Source organism: Protobothrops mucrosquamatus, unplaced genomic scaffold (assembly GCF_001527695.2).
Source record: "Protobothrops mucrosquamatus isolate PMUCROS unplaced genomic scaffold, P.Mucros_1.0 scaffold1100, whole genome shotgun sequence".
Taxonomy (NCBI): domain Eukaryota; kingdom Metazoa; phylum Chordata; class Lepidosauria; order Squamata; family Viperidae; genus Protobothrops; species Protobothrops mucrosquamatus.
In genome coordinates, this window is record NW_015387322.1 from 60,530 (window position 1) to 82,016 (window position 21,487).

At 37.3% G+C, this 21,487-nt stretch overlaps 1 protein-coding gene across 1 annotated transcript in view; it reads left to right on the forward strand.

Moving 5' to 3' along the window:
• Positions 1 to 21,487, forward strand: part of TAF1B (TATA-box binding protein associated factor, RNA polymerase I subunit B) — a 41,965-nt gene that overhangs the window by 15,306 nt on the left and 5,172 nt on the right. Inside the window, exons 8-12 of the mRNA XM_015820256.1 lie at positions 110 to 209; positions 15,327 to 15,474; positions 16,275 to 16,452; positions 17,174 to 17,220; positions 17,967 to 18,057. Coding sequence (XP_015675742.1) covers positions 110 to 209; positions 15,327 to 15,474; positions 16,275 to 16,452; positions 17,174 to 17,220; positions 17,967 to 18,057 — 564 coding nt within the window. The remainder of the gene's footprint in view (positions 1 to 109; positions 210 to 15,326; positions 15,475 to 16,274; positions 16,453 to 17,173; positions 17,221 to 17,966; positions 18,058 to 21,487) is intronic.

Below are 21,487 nucleotides of genomic sequence, written 5' to 3' on the forward strand. Positions count from 1 at the left end.
GACACTTTAATATAATATTTAGCATGGCTTAGAGATGTCAGAAATGAGCACATCTTTAAAAAGTTTATAACTAACGTGTATTGATTTTACTTTACTCTCCTTAACCCAGGTTGGCAATGGATGGTCACATTCCTTACTTGAATGCTTTTAAAGATTTCCCCGATGAGATGAAGATGTATGGATCTGACTTTAAGATCTTTCATGTGCAGGTGACTATTACTGATATGTAGAATTATGAATATTTGCTAGGACTCTACTGCATTTCGGATTCAATTTCTAGACAGCATTTCAGAGTACACGGGGGTATGTGTTTCATAGGTTAAAATAGCTGGTTTGAGATTGAATTACAAGTGCTGCATAGTTAGTTGTCTTTTTAACAGGTTAGGTAAAGAGCCCTGGTGGCGCAATGGTTAGAATGCAGCATTGCAGGCTGCCTTTGCCGACTGCCAGGCTCAAGGTTGACTCAGCCTTCCAAGGTCGGTAAAATAAGGACCCAGATTTTGAGGGGCAATATGATTCCGTAAACCACTTAGAGAGGGCTGTAAAACACTATGAAGCGCTATGTAAGTCTGAGTGCTATTGTTATTAGGGTACTTGGCAGCTGGGATGTATTTACAGCCATTTGCAATGCCCCACAGTCTCATGACCACGATTTATGATAGTTTTGCCAGAGGCTGGCGTTTACTTCTGCTTTCTGGCAAAAAAAACGGCCTACAGCAAACAAAGATTAATGACCATGACATTCATTTTACGACTGCCACAAAAAAGGTAATAAAATTTGATCTGGTCATTTGATGACCCGCTTTACAACTGTCACAAATTATGACTGTAGTTGCCATGTTCAGTTACGGTCATAACTCGAGGAGTACCTGCAGTTAATACATGTGGTTCAGTAGGTATTTTTTACTGGTCATGCAGTTTTGTTAAATAACGATAATCTTTCATTGTTCTTCTATGTGCATTATTTGTATTAGTTTTTTATATATCCAACTAATACTGAAGTTTATACTGGTTACATAACAGAATAACAGAGTTGGAAGGACCTTGGAGATCTTCTAATCCAACCCCCTACTCAAGCAGGAAACCCTATACCAGGGATAGGCAACATTGGCTCTTTTATGACTCGTGGACTTCAACTCCCAGAATTCCTGAGCCAGCCATGCTGAGGAGAAATGGAGGTTTTCATGCTGAGCCATGCTGGCTCAGGAATTCTGGGAATTGAAGTCCACGAGTCATAAAAGAGCCAAGGTTGCCTACCCCTGCCCTATACCATTCAGACAAATGGCCGTCCAATCTCTTCTTAAAAACCTCCAGTGATGGAGCACCCACAATTTCTGAAGCGAAGCCATTCCACTGGTTAATTGTTCTCACTGTCAAGAAATTTATCCTTAGTTCTAGGTTTTTTCTCTCCTTGATTAGTTTCTATCCTTTGTTTCTTGTCCTGCCCTCTGGTATTTTGGAAAATAGATTGACCCCCTCATCTTTGTGGCAGCCCTTCAAATACTGGAACACTGTTGTCATGTCACCCCTAGGCCTTCTTTTCACTAGACTAGACATACCCAATTCCTGCAATTGTTCTTCATTTGTTTTAGCCTCCAGCCCCCTGATCATCTTTGTTGCTCTTCTCTGCACTCTTTCCAGAGTCTCAACATCTTTTTTATATTGTGATGACCAAAATTGGATGCAATATTCCAAATATGGTCTTACCAAGACATTATAAAGTGGTACTAACACTTGATATTGATTCTATCCCTATGTTAATAAAGCCTAGGATTGCATTGGCTTTCTTGGTGGCTGCAGCACACTGCTGGCTCGTATTTAAATGATTTTGTCTGTTAAGATTCCTGGTTTCTCGCAGTTGCTGCTGTTGAGTCAGGTATATATAAATCAGTATGTGTTGTAATTTATATACTAAAAACAAGGCAGGAGATGAAATTTCACCACAAAAGAAGATTTATTGTGAAATCTCTGCATCAAAATCAAATTTGCATCATCATCTTTTAAGGCGAAGGAAATGAATCCAATGAATCCAATAGAACCTTGCCAGGCTGAAGGAACTTAAATTGCAAAATGCAAATAATACAGAAAATAATCCAAAAAAGTGATTATGGTCAAGCCTAGTATCCATAAAGGCTACTTTGCAATTTGTAATTTGGAAATTGGTATAACTCTCAGTCACTCTACTCAAGCCAACTGTAAAAACTGTTTCTGTGGTCTACTCATGAGGAGCGGATGTCCAGAATAATATGGACAATCTCAGCGATCTTTCCCTGTTCTGGAGCTATTACACCAACTTGGATCCAGCACCCAGGGGCTATTCCATTTGCAAAACTGTATGACTAACCAACAAAAGCCAGGAAAGCAAAGATGGCATAGTGGTTAGAATGCAGTACTACAGGCTAACTCTGCCGACTACCAGGAGTTCAATCCTGACTGGCTCAAGATTAACTCAGCCTTCCATCCTTCTGAGGTTGGGAAAATGAGAAGCCAGATTTTGGGGGGCAATATGATGACATTTGTAAACTGCTTAGAGACTGCTATAAAGCACTGTGAAGCGGCATATAAGTCTAAGTGCTATTGCTAAGTGTTCTTGCCATGGTGCATACAAGAAGTTGATTTATTAAAACATTGTGTGGTTTTTGTAAAACTACAGGTAGTCCTTTTTTCAGTTGAGCCTGGCAACTCAAGTCATTAAGCAAAGCAGTCATTAAATGAAATTGCTGCTGTACTCATGATCTTACTCCAACTTTGCTCTACAGGTAGTCCTCAACTTACAACCATTCATTTAGCAATTGTCTGAAAAAAATGACTTACTCTTCACACTTACGACTGTTGCAGCATCCTCACAATCATGTGACTATGACACAGCATCCTAGGGTTACACGATCACCATTTGCAACTTTCCCAGCCAGTTTTCAACAAGCAAAGTCAATGGGGAAGCCAACAGGAAAGGTTGCGAATCATGATCATGTGATGTCTTGTATAATGACTGCTGCAAAAAAGGTTGTAGAACATAATACCTCATTTAATGACTGCACTGCTTAATGATGAATTTTCTGGTCCCAGTTGTGGTTGGAAGTTGAGGAGTACTTGTACAGACTTCTGAAGTTCGTAAATGCAAAGATTGGCTAGTTTCATTTTCATCATCATAACTGCAAATGGTTGCTAAGCGAGGCAGTTGCTTAACAAGGACTATATGTACAACATTCTGCCCATCAATCCTTCAACAAAATAATTAGCTGAGCCTGTACAGACTATGCCTAGTTTCCATCCACATTTCTTTGCTTCCAGTAAAGCACCATCTCATTTATTTATTTTTATAAGAATTCTATAACTGCCTCAACCTACCATTCTTCTTCCCTGTCTGTCAGAATCATTTTGTGTCACAGATCCTTACGCTCACTTCTAGAACTGAATTCTGAGAAAAAGAATTGTTTGAAAAGTATAAGAAAATACACACACACACCCAAAAAAAGTCGACTCTTTTGCACAACCTATTTCATTCCTTCCAGAATTGAATCTCCCCATCCAATGAAAGCATCTTGGAAAGAGTTGTCAAGATCCGCCCCATTGAAAGTTTGTTTGTTTGTGTATCAAATTTATACGGTTGCCTATCTCACCAGAAGTGACTCAGCATGGATAACATAATACACTATTTCTGGGACAAGCTCCAGCTTTGGCACTCTGTAGCTCTAAAGATTCATTAAGCTGCTTTTCCCATAGTATTTGACATTCCACTGGAACCTCAAACTTGACATTGACCCCTGGCGGTGTGTGTGTGTGTGTGTATTGATTTTTTTACTTTTTAATGTGTAATTCTTAATGTGTTATAATCCATCTAGAGCAGACATGTCAAACACAAGGCCCGGGGCCCAGATGCGGCCCGCAAAGTGGTTTCATGTGGCCCACGAAGCCATCCTGGAAACAGTGAGGGAACAGCCCCCTCTGCCTTGGCCCTGGCTGGGAGCCAATGTACAATTTTATGGTGGCCATCTATGCTGAAACGCATTCAGTCTTAGCTCCATAAGCCCCCCCCCCCCCCGCATGGCCTGAGAGGAACAGTGAGGCCCCTCCAGTGGACCATGTCTTGGCACTTGCCCTGATCCCACCCCCTTCTGCCAGAGACCCTCAGATCTATCCCACTCCTGCCCAGGCCCCCACAGGCACCCTTGACGCGAACGATGTAGAGCTTGCCACATCCACCCAGTAGGCCATACCCACTCCATCCACGCCCACCCAGTAGGCCGCAGTACTGATGCGGCCCTCAATGAAATTGAGTTTGACACCCCTGATCTAGAGTCTTTTGATTTTGGTGGGCTATAAAAATGGTCAGATCATAGGCCCATATTAGAGTCCAATTTGTCAGCATCTACCTGAGATTTTTGCAAGCGCCTTCCCCAGCTCCAAGTCAATCGTATTTAGCAAGTTGGTCAATAGAGCATGATTACCATCTCTATATGAGGTGGCTATATAGAGATAATAAACAGGATGTTCCGGATGTAGGTGTTTGTCATTTTAAATGTGTATATTTCTGTCTAACAGGCTATTTTGTGCTCATTTTAATGAGATGATTATACTTTTTTTTTTTTTTTGAGGCTGTCTACATTTTGGCCAGTGCTATTTTCTTGTAATGCCTATACGAGCTAGCAAGTCGAATCATCAGAATTGTGGGTTTTTTTTCTCCTTTCATGCTGTCTAATAACTTTCTAGTTGGTCCAATTAATATTTTGGAACGTGAAGCCCTTTTTGTTTATGTGTGTTTTCAAAACTTCTATTGTTGTATTTCAGAAATATAATCCAGGCGTAAAAGGAAAGACCCTTTATCTTCTAATATTTATAATCAGGAAATCAGAAGGTGGGCAGGTAGCCTTTCATTTTCTCTCCCTTGAAACAACTTCAAAAATGACAGTAAGCAAGGGTGAGGCTCTTTAAAAAGAGCTGAGAAGGAAGTTCACTTCTGACATTTATTTTAATCAGGTTTATCATTGGAATCTGCTGTTGTGTAACAGAAACTCTGGCTTGTCCTTACCTGTTGAAGCATTGCTTAATAGAGAAGGAAAATGGGTTGACTGAGATGTGTGTCCTTTAATATCTATCTTTGTGTCTCTGAAGGAGGGACGCTGCATTATTGCCTTAAACTTTTGTGGCTTCCTAGGCTTCCTAATGTATTTGCTAGTTAAATCACTTTAATCCAAGCTTGTCAATAGCAGTATACAGTGGCTGCTATTCTAAACATCAATGTGGAATTACATGTTTCCTCTTCTCACTAGAATTCATATGTAGCCGTGGGGGTGATTTCCAATTTGTTGCATGGCAGAACTGATGCCTCTGTACATCATTTCTTTCCTAATGGTGCGGATTGCTTCAGTGGATCTGTGATTTGGATGGCAGAATTGAATGCAGCCAAGTAGTTTAGCACAGACATGTCAAACACAAGGCCCGGGGGCCGGATGCGGTCCGCGAAGTGGTTTCATGTGGCCCACGAAGCCATCCTGGAAACAGTGAGGGAACGGCCCCCGCTGCCTTGGCCCTGGCCCAGGTTGGCCGGGAGCCAATGTACAATTTTGTGGTGGCCATCTATGCTGAAATGCATTCAGTCTTAGCTCCACAAGGCCGTCTAGAAACAGCGAGGAACCAGCCCCTGCTGTGTTGGCCCCACCCCCTGGGTGCATTCTGGGGAGGTGTCACCCTTTGTGAGGAATGAAGAAATGGACCATGCCTTGGCGCTTGCCCTGGTCCCACTCCCTTCTGCCAGAGACTCAGATCTGTCCCATTCCTGCCCAGGCCCCCACAGGCACCCTTGACGCAAACGATGTAGAGCTGGTCATGCCCACCCAGTAGACCACACCCACTCTATCCACGCCCACCCAGTAGGCCGCATCCACCCTGGCCACACACCACACACACACACACACACACCCGAGGGCAACCGCAATGCTGATGCGGCCCTCAATGAAATTGAGTTTGACACCCCTGGTTTAGCATGTGAGAGACAGAATGTGACTAAAATAGAGCGGTTATATTTTCATAGTGTGAATTGGACCCTGATAGTCCTTTGATATCTTCCATGATTGGTGAACCATACTGATTAGAATGTAACATCTGTTCCAGCTTAAAATAAGAATGGGTTAAAAGTGGGGAGAGACTTAGCCATCAAAATTAACTTGCCCAACATAACTGAATTGCTTTTAAGTTCAACATTTTTTTTCCAAATGTCACTTCCCTTGATAAGCCTTGATCTATATGAATTATGTTTGTTCCTCCCACTGTCACCTTCTCTCTCTTGTTTTTCTTCTTCTCCCTTCCTCTCAAGAGAGTTGCATTTCACTGGTATGACCAGGCCTGGTAATTTGTGACACTTGAGAAAATTTTGGAATTTTTCTATTGTCACTGAGCTACTTCTGTAATTCTTCATACTGCATATTGCTTATTCCTTGGAGCAACTCAGGATATTAAGCAGTTCTCCAAGTTAAGCAGTAGGTGTTTCGCCCACATAATTGTTCTTTTCTACCCTCAGTTGTTCTTCAATAATCCAAGGCACGCCCTAAGTTGTTACATCACATGAGCACGTGCCTCATAAGTCTTAGAAGGTAAGGCTCTCCCCTTTCTTTACTGCTCTGTATTTCTTAAACAATTCATACCTGCTCTGTATTTAGGGGTTTTAAAATAATCAAATTGAAAGGTGAAAAAAACTACAGTAGTTTTCAATATTAAGCCAATATTGATACGATTTTTTTTAAAAAAAACAGTCATCAGTTTATTCACATGGTTTTGTCTGTGTTTGTGTACATATTTGTTTTCATCAAATAGAAAAAAGAATGGGAGGATTCATCTTTGGATTTTAGGTTATATAGGGAAAAAAGATTTGTTCTGTCAGCGTGTTTTGTTCTGCCAGCAGATGAATCAAAATGGATGCAACATTTCAGGCAGGTAGTCTTTTTTTAAAAAAATATATTCACAGTCCCACCAAGGGAGGAATTAACTTCCCTGCCAATGGCCATAGCATATTATTGTGATTTGTTTTGGTAGTCCTTGTAAGCAGCATTGGCTTTTAGGAAGAAGGAAAATAAAAGCAAACTATAGAGAGATGACATATAATAAATAAATAAATAAGTCAATCAAAGTTGTTTCAAGATTGTCAGTATTCATTGTAAGGCATTTTGAAAGTATCACTAATCATATTGACATATGGTAAGGCAATATTAATGTTTTTTGTTCAGCCTTTTTATCAGTTAAATCAAAACAAAGATGTAATTAGTTTTAATATAATGTAAGATTACGAAATGCTATTCTTACACTGAATGATGTAGCACTTTTGGGTTCTTTTTTTCTCAAAGTACATTGTAGGTAGCATGATAGGGTACTTTTGCAATAATTACATCTGCTCATTTCTCTTCTTCCACTGTCATTGCTAACATTTGTGAAGCCTTGCAAATAACTGCCAAACCTGTTTGACCAGATTAAATTGTAATACATGAAAAAATGTATACATACCAAAAGTATCTCTGACTGGCTGTATTAGTTTTCTAAGTACTGAAGGTGGTGTCATAAAGCTCATTTCTGTTTCTGCACAGTTTTCCCCACCCCCACCCCTTTTTTTTTTTGCTTGTTTTTGGGGTGAGAGGAATACAACCTAAGAATGGTAAGGTGCAAACTCTTCATTTGTTGGAAAGCTGCATTCACGTGTTGTGTTCAACACATCCCTTCCTGATAGCACTGTGTTGAGCTGGGGATTGCTTTTAAACTAGAGATAGTCCTCGACTTACAAAAGTTCATTTAGTGACTGTTTGGAGTTACAACAGCAGTGAAAAAAGAGACTTTTGACCATTTTTCACACTTACAGCCATTGCAGTATCCCCATGGTCACATGATCAAAATTCGGAAGCTCGGCAATGGACTCATATTTATGGCGGTCACGGTGCCCCAGGGGTCATGTGGTCCACTTTTGCAACCTTCTTACAAGCAAAGTCAATAGGGGAAGGCAGGTTCACTTCACAACTGTGTTATTAACTTAACAACTGCAGCGATTCACTTGACAACTGGCAAGAAAAGTCGTAAAATGGGGGGGGATCACTTAATGTTTAGTTAACAACAGAAATTTTGGCCTAAATTGTCATCGTAAGTTGAGGATTACCTGTATTTAAGTTACATTTTTCAACATATAATAACTATGCCGATAAATGGAAAAAGAGGATATCATAGCTTTAAGGAATTCCTAAAAGAACGTCACTGTCTCTTGGTTTTAGGTACAACTCCAAAATATTGGTTCAGATCTATAAAGCCTTCTATGGCTTGGGGTATATAGTAGGTTACTGAAAGGCCACTTTAATCTACCTATACCTCGATGGTAAATGTTAAAAAATATAAAAATGATGTGAGACAATTCTGTTCTCCTATTCCAAACACTTGTCAGGGAAGAAAAGGAGGTCGGAAGCTAGTATAAGGTTTATTAACAATCTTATACTAGCCTGTATACATAAAATACACAGACAGTCCTCCATAATTCATCAGATTAACAATAAAGGATAAAAGGAGGGTGAATTAGAGTTGAGATTAAAATTAATGTTAGTGATATTGGAGGAATTCAGTTGTGGTGGACAATGTTTACGGCCTCATTCTCATAGTAGCCAGACTTGGCAGAATTTGGCTACATTGTGAGCAACAGTGCTCTTTTCCCTCTTCCCATATTTAGTGCTTTTTCTCCCCTTGGATTTTGACATCTGCTTAGAGCGGGTTGTAAAACACTGTGAAGCGGTATATAAGTCTAAGTGCTATTGCTGTCCTGTTATTGGATATCACTTTAAAAAGTTTTTAGAAGAGCTTAAATATTCAAAGTAAATATCTTTACTGATATGATTATATCTTTTGAAAAGGAACACATAAAAAAATGCTGTCCTAAAGCATCAGGTAAAATTAAAGCATTTCTTTGCACCGGTAGCTTTAATAAGGCCTATGCTTTTGACTGCCATGTGAAAACAGGCATAGATAGAACAAAACAAAAATCTTTTGTGAAGTGGCATGTTTGCTTTCTTTCATGCTTATAATATCAGAATAAAACATAACTTATCGTTGTCTGCTTATTTGCTTTTGCTATTTCTCCTCCCCCCCCCCTCCCCAAGATTTCCTTTGCCTCAGTTTCTGATTGATTCTGGGCCTTCATCCCTCTTCACGTAGCTGTGCAGCTTGCTTACAGAATTGTGGAGAAGCAACACATATATTCTTGGAGATGAGATTCTGCAGAAGAGCGTTTGCTGTAGGAGTAAGATTAAAATGGCTGCAATAACGAGGCTGTTATTTTAGAATGGAGAACTTCAGCCCTGTAAATAGATATCCATCTCATTCAGTGAAAATGAATAACGGTGGTTATTTTTGGTTGAAGGTGGAAGTTTTTCTAATATATTGAAACAAATGATGAGAATAATAGAACTCTCTTTTGGTAGGCTGGTTTTCATTTTCCCATTTTTCTCTGGACGCAATAGAATTGCTGGCCAATTGTCCTAAGGCGATGATGCCAAAATGCGGTAGCTCCTCAGGGCAGTTTCTATTTTTTCCTATAATGTTGCTTCTGCACTTTTATAGTTTATGAACATAGCGCTGGGCTAACAGCAAAATAATATTTTTCAAGTTCCCTTATAGGAATCTGGTGATGACTTTCACTTATAACGAATTAATAAAAATGTATTTAATGTATTTAAACATATTTAAAAGGGTATATAAAATTAAATGTTGGAATTAAAATTAATTTCTAGAAGGAGGCAATCATTAAACCATTAATAAAAAAATTTAAAAGGTCTCAGTGCACCAACCAGCCTCCATGGCTGCATGTTCCTTTGGGCTCCCCATGCAAAGATGCAAAGCCATGTTTTAACATGAAAAAATGACACATGAATAGGGCATTGAAATGTAAGGATCCACTTCAGCTTATCCCAAGGAGAAATAATTAAAAAACCTTCATCAATATGTCAGTTCAAAGAAAACCTTCAGAAATAACCGTATTAGAGAGAAATTAAAATATTATTTGGTTAACCATTCTGGGATTGAATGTAATGAGGAAAAATGGCATATTGCCATATAAAAGATAGGAATATTAATACATTTTTACTGCCAACTAAACAAATAAGATTGCAGCCATAGAAGACATTGACACTAAATGAAGAGTTGTAATGAAAAGATGACCAATATATCTAATTATAAAACAGCAGTGTATCATTTGAGCACTTCCGACTTTAGATGTTATATAGTTCATTCAGTACAAGCTGCATTCTATTTCACCAGGTTCATGAGGCACAGAAAAATAAGACTAAAATGAAATGCATAACAAAGGAATAATCAGGAAGGGAATTTTAATCTGATCTATATTTTACAGCGAGTTTGCAAAGTATTGAGTCACAAAGTCATGTGTTGTTTTAGGTGTAAGTGTTATATCTGGTGTAATCATTGATGATATTATCAGTGCACTTTTGCATAATTGTCAGCTGACTGCACTTAAAGCCATTGCATCACAGCCTTACGTATATGGAGTTTTCCAGTACTATAATAATAATAATAATAAACATATCCAAGGGCCAGTTTGGTGTAGTGATTAAGGCACCAGTCTAGAAACTGGGAATTCTAGTCCTGCCTTGAGCACAAAGTCAGCTGAATGATCTTGGGCAGTCCCTTTCTCTCAGTCCTAGGAAGGAGGCAATAGCAATCTACTTCTAAAACCTTGCCAAGGGAACTATAAGGATTAGTGCAGGCAGTTGCCACGAGTCAACACTGATTCAAAGACACAAAAGAATAAAAACAAACAAACATTCATAGGGGACAAATAACACTTCTAAAGTGGTGTTTCTGTAAGAAAAAATAAATAAACCTTGGTTGAAGGCACAAGGAAATAGAATACTTTTTTTTGAGCCAGGACCCTGGCATTTTCCCATAGTACTATAATATATCTAAAAAAAGAGAAGTTATTACCACGTAAGCTAAAACACACAATCCTCAATATTCTGCTCACTATAGAGGAGCTGGAAATGGAGATCTATAGAAACCCCCTCCCAGATTATCAGTTCCATGAAGTTGATACACATAGCCAAGCGTTACTTGAAAAGTCTGAAAATTGGAATTGTTTTACTGCTAGCAACGAAGATTAGTTTACTTTTGAAGAGAAGCCTGGAAATGTTGCTTCTTGATATACTTAGAACAAATGTTATTTAGCAGGTGTAATATACACATAGAAAGACATAGTAGAGCTCTAAATGATCAGATCCTATAAGGTGGAAACATCCATACTGTGTGGGATGATCTTAAGAGCACCCAACAATGCAGCATTTCTCATAGTATCTTAAGTGTTAAGTCTTACAAAAGAAAATCAGTCTGTGGACTCGCTGTGCAACCAGAACTATTTGAGCAGTACAGACAAAATAAGAGTTTTCAAGACTCTCACACCTAGACTTAATTAAAAAGTATTTATTATGTCTGTGTAACTCTTTGGCAGAGGAAACATCAATAACTTGCACTATGCTGATGACATTACACCAATAGCTGAAAATACAAAGGCTCTGGAAGCCCTAGTACTAAAAGTCAAAGAGCACAGTGGGGGAAAAAATGGGATTAAAATATAAAGAACTAATGAGTACAGATAGAACAGCCAGCCTTAGAATTGTCAGTGAAGATATGGAAGATTCTTGGGTAGTTTCTGGCTTTTAGGACCAATCATCAATAGTAAAGGAACAAGGAGTCACGAAATATACTGCAGATTAGCGTTTGGTAGAGCAACCATGAAGGTCTTAGAAAAGATACTCAAATGTTGTGATGTGTTCATATTTACAAAGATGAAAATCATGCAACCGTGATTTTCCCTGTGACACTCTATTGGAAATGAAAGTTAGACTTTGAAGAAGTCGGATAGGAAGAATATTGACACCTTTAAATTTGAGTATTGGAAAAGACTCCTGACAGTGTGGCCGGTAAGAAAACAAAGCAGTGGATCATCAAACAAAACAGTGCAGAGTTTTGCAGCACAAATGACAAATTATCCAACTTGGGACACATTACGCAAAGTCCTAGCTCTCTGGAAAAGGCTTTAATGCTGGGAAAGGAAAGAGAAGACCAGGAGCAAGGTGGCAATGAGTGCACTGTTGGGAGATCTGAAAGAAAGGATTAAGCCTAGATTGTTGTGGAGAAAATCTATGTGATTGCTAAAGTCAAAAACAATGACACATAATCTCTTTTCCTCTACTGAACTGGTACAATTACTGTTCACCTTTTGTTTGTTAATTAGTTTGTTGTTATTTTAACCATGCAGTCGTGTTGGACTCTTGGCGACTTTATAGGCAAGCACTTTCCATGCTACCCTGTCAAGTACAGGTTCTTTCAGTTGTTGCATGTTCATCTTTGTATCAGTTTTGATGTTATCAAGCCAGCGTGTTCTTTGTTTGCCCCTTCTTCTTGTTCCACTAATTATTACCTAGCACCATTTATTCTCCAATGAATTTGCCTGCATGACATGGCCAAAATAAATCAGATGTAATCTTATGATTGGCTTCTAGTGATGTGTCTGGTTTTATATGATTCAGTAGTATTTTGGTATTTTTTAAAATACGCATTCACACCTAAGTGCAGTATTTTTTTCTCCCCACAACCCTATGAGGAAGGTGGGCCTGCAATTGGTTTAGAGCAGGGATGGTGAACCTTTTAGAGACCGAGTGCCTGGTGGGTGTGGCCCATTGGGTGGGCGTGGCTCATTGGGTGGGCGTGGCTGCAGTGGTAACGGCAGACTGGGTGGGACTAAAAAGTTCAATCAATCAATTCCAACTTTGCAAGATCTTTTTTTTCCCGCGAAAAGTTGAAATTGACTGATTGAACCTTTTTTTTTTGCACACGGCGGCGGAGGCCTAAAGCGAAAAGATTTTATAAAACCCAGCTGAAGGCCTAGGACTGGGGCGACGGCGCGCGTGCCCACAGAGAGGGCTCTGAGTGCCGCCTCTGGCACCCGTGCCATAGGTTTGTCACCACTGGTTTAGAGTCATCAGGTGATTTTTCTTGTTTGAAGATGTACTAGAACAGGGTTGTCAAACTGCCGGCCTGCGGCCCAGATGTGTCACGTGGAAGCCGCGCCCACCCCATTGCCAGCAATGGCAAAACCGATACGTTGCGTGATGTCACATGACGTCGCGAGTTTGACATGTCTGAATTAGAACTTGGCTCTTCCAGCTTCTAGTCCAACACATTTACTACTAACCACACTTCCATGCTTGTGATAGGCTAATCAATTTGTTATACGTTGCTCTAAATGTTACTGTTGGTTTTTAAAGTTCTTCTGTTTTGATCTTCATCTTAGTGTACAGATATTGGGCGCATCCAAATTTGTATAAATGCTTTCTTTGCCTGAACAGTCTTACTGTATTTCATTACCCTGCTGGATGGCCAAACTGCTTGTGTTGTTTTTGAAGGGAAAGACTTGCAGCTAACTAGCTGCAGAAAATTATATTGTTGACAGAAAGCTCAGATTTGCTCAGATTAAGCCTCCTGTCTCTGTGGAGTTTGTATTCACTTTATAAATGTCACTAATTTTTGATAATACAGTGAAAATGTCAGTATTATGGATGTGACAGAAAAAGAATTCAGGTAGCCTTGGGTGGGGTGAGCATGGTGGTCCTCGCCATTTCCTGCATATGCCAGTTTTTGTTTTTTTTTTAAAAAAAATAGGACTTGGTATATGTTCAAATATTTTTTGTAATTAAGGTATTCATGATGGCTTTTAGTTAGTTGGCTTTCTTTAAATGAATGGCTTTATTCTGATAGAATTATTCAGCACCTAAAATTATATTAAATGTTTCATTAAAACCTTTAGTTAATTATTGTACTGTATAATTATTTTAGTGACAGATTGTAGATTTTTCTGAAATTTTGTTCTAGAGTTATTTCTTTAAAGTATATTTTAAATTGTATTTCTGAATATAAGTGGTAAGTGTGTGTGTGTGTGTGTACGGGGATCTTTTGGGTTTGCTATAGACTCTCCCATTGAATTTCTATGAGATCAGATTGGTCCTGTGAATAACCATTTTTCATGTGCAGCGTCTCATTCCACCAATGGAATGGTGGAATGAGATTATACTTTTATTTTAGGTGAAATGAGATTATACCCTTCCCTGCAATATACACAAATAAATTGGGTGGCAATTTTGGTTTCCTATAGCAAAGTGGTGTCACTTTTACTCCAGGTATTACCACTTAGTTGGTTTTGTTTTTATTCTAGGAATTGCCACTTAAAGCAATAGACTGCTTTCAGTTTTGCCTGAGCCTAGAAAATTTTATAGTCATAAAAATGACCATATTATTTTCTCTATTTAAAAAAAAATTCATCTTCCTTAGACAATTTGTTTCAACATGCCGATGAATCTTTATATACTTCATTATTGTTTAGGGTTGAAAAAAAATTGCTATTTCAATTTACGTGTTTCAGAATGAAACTTTTCCCATACGTTCAGTTCATTTTATGTTGATTAAAATGTTATTTTTCAGTTTTTAAAATTTTGGAGAGATTATGCATAGAGATGTCATAGGTACTAGGAAAGGATGTTGCTTCCAGCTCGTAACTCCCACTATTAAATCCTGCTTTTAGACTACTGTCCTGAAGTGTCTGAAGGCCAGCATAAACCCAATGCACAACAGTCCTGTAATACAAATATTTCTGGTTTTACAAGAAAAACCTCCAGGTAGAAAAAATACTTAAAAAAAAACTTGTTGATCTGAAGATTCATAACTATAGTAATACAGCTTCTAAATATTTGTGTTCTGCTCCAAATTTTTTTCTTTAAATTATACACATTATATGTTCCTGATCTCTGGGATCTTGAGCATATTTAATGAGCGGTAAAGCTTGAAATGTTTTGAATGAATGTTGTATCATCAGCCCTTTAAAAAAAACTAAAACAAGGGAAGAAAAACTGTTATACCATAGATAACAATGTTTTCCGCCATTCATGCATTTCCCCCCCTTTTTGTCCAATTTAGTAATATAGTGGTTTTGTTCAGTCTCATAACTTGTAAAACAGGAATGGGGAATCTTCAGCACATGGAAGCCTCTTTAGTGAAATGTCTTCTCTTCCATTCCATATTTAATGATTTAGCTAATATTTTCCAAAAGAGCATAATTGATTAAAATTGATTCTGGATGAACTCTGCATAATATTTGGGACTCTGTAGAGTAACTAAGAAAACATAGGCTTCAGTATAGAGCAAGATGAGGAAAGTGATCATGTAGAAAATGAGTTTGTTCATTCACACACGGGCTCATAATCCATACTATTTTCTAATACTTATTTACATATTTTATTTTTCAGTCTTGGCCTAAGTATGATGATGTTCATAAAAAAATGCATGCCCTTGCAGAATTCATGGACCTGCCTTGTTTTCCAGATATAACAGAGTGCAGCTTCCTTCATCCAAATATTCTTTGCATGAAATACATGATGGAAGTCAACTTGCCTGGTAAGGGAATATTTAGTAGTCTACTTTAGTATCTTCTAGTTGTTTAAATGTTCTTGTTCAAAATCTAATTTTTTGAAACAGGATCCTATATTAAAAGAAGATAATGGGTACAAATGAACAAGCAATTGGTCCTTTATGAATCAAAAATAAAGATTGTCTGTCTGTCTGTCTGTCTGTCTATCTATCTATCTATCTATCTATCTATCTATCTATCTATCTATCTATCATCTATCTATCATCTATCTATCTATCATAGACTAGATTCAGACCATCACTGAATCTAGTGAAGGATTTGTGACATCCTTGTTAACTTGAAAAAGCAGAAATGTTCTTACATTATGCTCTTAATTTAGTGTAATAATTAAAAAACCCTCTATTAAGAACAATTAATGCTATCATACTATCAACCTATGAAACATCAACACATATGCTATTTAAACTTTATTTTTGCAGAATGTGAAGACATGATCATGAATTATAGTTTAATTTTACTTAGTGCATTAAGTTTCTGATTACTTATATTTTCTAACAAAATCAATGGAAATTTATGGAATTTTACTTTGGTTATGTAATGCCCAAAGTAAGTAGTTAGAGTTTTGTTTTTATTGACTTGGGCTATTTTGTGCTGGGAGATGTTATAATATAATTTTCCATGTTATCTGAAATACTAGTTCCTAAACATGTTTACTTGCAACCATATAATTATTTCAAATAGAGAATATGTAACTCATTGATTGATGTGGTGACTATTTCAGAATGATACATTTGAGGCTGCTCTCAATCATTTTTTTTTCATTCAGATGATATGAACAAATGGGCTTGTAGAGTGATTAAAAAAATTGGTGTTGGTGAAACAGACTTTCTGACGCTTCATCCTTGTAATAAATCAACTTGGAAAGTGAAATATGATATACTTGCCGTAGCTATTATTATAGTAGTGCTGAAAATTCTATTCTTGCTGGATGATGAATATGAGTGGTAAGTGTCCTTTGCTTTATAAAAAGAATACTTAACTTTGCAGCTCTCAATTGCAAAAATAATAGTCAAATGTTCTTAATTATAAAAATCTATTCTATTCTAAAATTGAAATCGGTTTAGATAAAAGATAGCTTATTCCTTGGTTAATATTAATTTTCAACCATGGCTCCTCAGTGGATAGCTTTGGGCCAGTCAGTTTCTCTCAGCCCAGCCTACTTCATCGGATTGTTGTTGTTGGGAAAAAAGGAGCCAGCACTATGTACAGTCTTGAGCTCCTGTACAAAAGACAATATGTAAATGTAATAAATAAATAAATAAATAATTGCACTTGGATTTCCTTTTGCCATTTTCCTACAACATTGTGTTCATTGAAGCTCTAATAGTATCAGAATTTATTGGACCTAATATGAATTAAAGTATTAATTATCTTATGTTCAGACCGATAAAAAATGTTTTGATGATGTGAAGTTTAATATTTGAATTGCGCTGGCAGCTTAAATTTCTACATGTGGGAATTTAGTGATGAATCCCTTTCATGCAACAGGTGCTAATTTGTACACAGTGTAAATATAAGGCTGACAGACTACAGTAGATTTCTGGGCTGTTAAAATTGTAAATGGCCCAGTGGTAGTAATTCAAATATTAAATACATTTGATAAGTTTAGACACAGGATCATGATTCCAATAAATAGCGAATCTGATTAATATTTTGTATTTTCAGGCTGCTGGCAAATTATGTGGAGGAAAGAAACAAAAAAAATGACGAAGGTACCAAGCTTTTTTTAAAAAACAACAACAATATAGATTAAGTTTTATAATTTCAACCATTCCTCCTAAAGTGTCTGGGGCATAATTATGAAGACTCATCTGAAAAATATTTGAAATTAGGAAAGAAAAAACAAAAGAACTCTGCATAATTTGGACTATGTTGGCAGATGACTTTTAAGGATGTTCAAAGGGTTGCCTGGATTTTAGAGTAGTATATGTATGCTACCTATAGTATATAAGTTTTGAGTAGGTGAGTCAACCAGTTCTTTAGTCACGGCATTCACAGATTGGCTGCAAGTTTATGCTTTTCTTTCTCACGATCTCTCACTATTTTGATGCAGTTTCCCTGAAATATTCCCGCTGTCCATAACTGCAATTAGTATTAAACTGTTTTGATGACCTACATGTTTTGGCCAGTGGAGCTCTATGTATCCTAGGGTTATTATGGTTTAATAAAGATTGTTGTCACAGAGTGACAAAGCTGGTGAAATCATTTTATAGGCTTCCGTGTAGGTTGTTTGGGATTAAATCATTATCTTAAAAAATCTGCATTAGGAAGTAGACATGTTTATATTAACTAATATATGCCCTTAATCTTAGGATCAGAAAATCAGTGTAGTACTTTTAATTACAGCGTGGAGGGAGTTAGCATGGTTTCCCTGTGTAATAAGGCTTGTCTCTGTTTCTGAGCTTGCTTTCTATTGAATGCTTTTAAGAGAAGAGTTACAAGTTCTCTTGTTTTACAGGTTGTCCAATTTTTGATATTAGAAAATGGTACATGGTTGTAAAGAATATTTTGGATGTGGAGCAGAAGAAATTTAATGAAGAAAGAATCAGGTATATCTCTTAAAAACTACTCTTATTTGTTTTGATATTCCCTTTTAGGCTATGCAAAACAAAGCAAAGAAGCAAAAAATAGTGAGCCAAAGAAAATAGGGCATTATAAGAAAAAGAAATACAGTTTAATATAATTTATACCAACACCCGTTCATTGCATCTCTCCATTGTCTTTATATCCATATGAACCAGTCTTGCTTCCCGCACATGTATACAATGCTTCATCATTCTTTTTGTCCTTTAATCTTCCCTCTTTTCAGGATCTCATCAACTTCAGTCAATAATGGTTTTATCAGTTTTCCTCTTCCTCTCAACCTATTCATCCTTCATGTGTTTCTTTTGGAACTTAATTCTCATTCATTCTCTTTGTATGACCAAACCAGCTTAGTATATACATCATTCACCTTAATATTTGGTCCACCTTCTTCATTCCTTTGTCTTATCTTTTCTTATTTTTCATGTCAGACTTTTTAAATACTCTTTCCACGACATTCAAGTTCTTGTTTCCCTGACACACCCAACTCTCACTTCCTGGTAACAAAGTGAACAGAAGCCTTCCCTTAAATACAGCCATTTCATCTTTTAAACAAATATTTATTCTTTGCAATAGACCACACACTATCTACTATCACTTGCTCATTCTACAATGTCTCTATTTTCTATCTTTAATAAATATTCTAAAATACTACTCCAAGCTACGCTACATTTATCTGGTGGCTCTGATTTTTTCCCTTCGCTCTTACTTCCCCTTTCTTCGTATTCAGACCAATTTTCAATGAATATAGACATTTAGACCCCCTTAGAAACCATACTGTAAGTGTTTGTATTTGCCTTGCTGCATGATAAATTATAAATACGGATTCTTATTTGATTTGTTAGGACTTCTATTGTGGATATGTGTATGCTGTTAGTTTTGCCATTACTGCTATTCTCCAAGTTTAAGTCCCCTATCAGATATATATCAGATATATATTTCAATTTTCAGACACAGACTTTATACTCACATATCAACCAGCCACTTCACTAGCATGCCTGTATTTTCACATTTCTTCGGTATAAATTCTACAGTGTATATACTCTTCTGATTTTTCAACTTTCCCACTATATTTACGATTTCTTTTTCATCAGTGTATTTCTTGGATGCGCATTACATTTTGGTACCGTTCTTTAACAAATCACTATCATTCAGACATTCCTTCATGTCAGTTTTATCTGAAATTATTTCATGATTTTTATTTTTAATCCAACACCTTCTGCTGAGGTTCCTTGTTGGCCATTTTCATTTACTTGAAGAACTATGTTTTATTATAATTGTATAATAATACAAATGGAAGTTGTTTTCCGTTGCCCTGACTCCTTTACAAGCGTTAGCTTGTTCAACTAATTCTTGCTCTGTTTGATTATGTTCATTGCAGCTTTCTTTTTCTCACAGTATATGGTATGCTTCTTTTATCATTTTTGCAGCAATCATTAGCTAATATACTGTAGTGTAAATTCTTTAGAACTATAGGCAATATTGCACTACTGTGTCAGAGGTTATCTGATTTAAAGTAAAGAGTCTGCTTAAACAAACAGTGAAGTGCACTTCTTTCTGTGAGGTTTGTTTAATCAGAATATCTATTAGCAGGAACTGGATGAAGCCCAGATTAACACTGCAGGTCATAATATTATAGCATTATGGATAGTTCTAAAAACTTCACAAATTCCTCTCACCACTGAATTCTAGTCTAGTCTAGTCTAGTCTAGTCTATTCCACTCCACTCCACTCTACTCCACATCCACAAAGACACTTGCATTTGGTCATTCTGCCTGGTATTCTTTTTCATATCATCCATTACCACAGCTCCATACTCTTCTATGGTATTCTGTACTATAATTTGTTTCTGTCTGTTCCAGAGAGCTTCCACATCTTTTCATCTATTTATTTTCTATTTGTTCTGTTGTGAAATTATACTGCTACTCCCTGTTCATATGGGGTTAATAATTAAGCCACAGGTTTAGCTATTTCATTCATAATTAAATCTTTACTTTTGCTTTCATGTCTGTTTTTATCAACTCTAGTCTATAATATCAAGATCATTCAGATTAACATTCTTACGATTTCCCTTAGTTTCATATACATACAACATATCAAAGTGAGTTTTTTATTTCTTCTGTTAATTCCTCGTATTTATCATTGAGTCCACCCATACTCTATGTGATAGTCTTCCACTTGCCATAATCACCTTCCAGACCAGGGGTAGGCAACCTTGGCTCTTTTATGACTTGTGGACTTCAACTCCCAGAATTCCTGAGCCAGCATGGCTCAGCTTGGAAACCTCTCCCTTTCCCCTCAGCATGGCTGCCTCAGGAATTCTGGGAGTTGAAGTCCACGAGTCATAAAAGAGCCAAGGTTGCCTATCCCTGTTCTAGACCATAGATACCCACCTCTACCATCTTATCATGACTTTAGTCAATTAAACTTTCCAAAAGGTTTTCCAGTGATTTGGAAAAGTGAAATCTAAATTCCAAGCTTATCCAGCCTGCATGCAGTATTTCCTGTTAACACTAAGGCCAGTACTGGTCAAGTTGGTACTTTTTCCATTTGGGGAATGAATAATGATACTCAAGAGATAATGGTAAAGTTAGAAGTCATTTAAAACTGTGTACGTGGGAACACGACATAATGTAAGCTGTGTGTCTCCCAACTCTCAGAATCTAAAGGAAGGGGAAGACCTGTATATGGGTTTGATTGTAACATGGCCATTTGGGGGGTATTTACAGTACATTCAGAAAGTATTCAGACTCACTTCACTTTTGTCAGTTTTGTTGTTCTGCAGCCTCATTTTATTGTTGTTAAAATTCATTTTTTTTCTCGTTAATCTACACTCAGTACTCCATAATGACAAAGTGAAAACAATTTTTAGAAATGTCTGTAAATTTGTTAAAAAGAAAAAACTGAACTATCACGTTGGCATAAGTTTTCAGACCCTTTGCAACAACACTTGAAATTTAGCTCCAGTGCCTACTATTTCTCTTGATCATTGCTGACATGTTTCTGCACCTTGATTGGAATCGACCTGTGGTAAATTAAGTTGATTAGACATGATTTGGAAAGGTACACACCTCACAGCTAACAATGCATAGTGTAGCAGAGCAAAAGCCATAAGGTCAAAGGAAGTGCCTGCAGAGCTCAGAGATAGGATTATTGCAAGGCACAGATCTGGGGAAGGCTACATTAAAATTTCTGCTGCACTGAAGGTTCCTAAGAGCACAGTGGCCTCCATAATTCTCAAATGGAAGAAGTTTGGCACAATCAGGACTCTTGCAAAATTGGCTGCCTGGTCAAACTGAGCAATCGGGAAAGAAGGGCCTTAGTAAGAGAGGTAACCAAGAACCCAATGGTCCCTCTGACTGAGCTCCAGAGATCCTGTGTAGAGTTGCAAAAGAG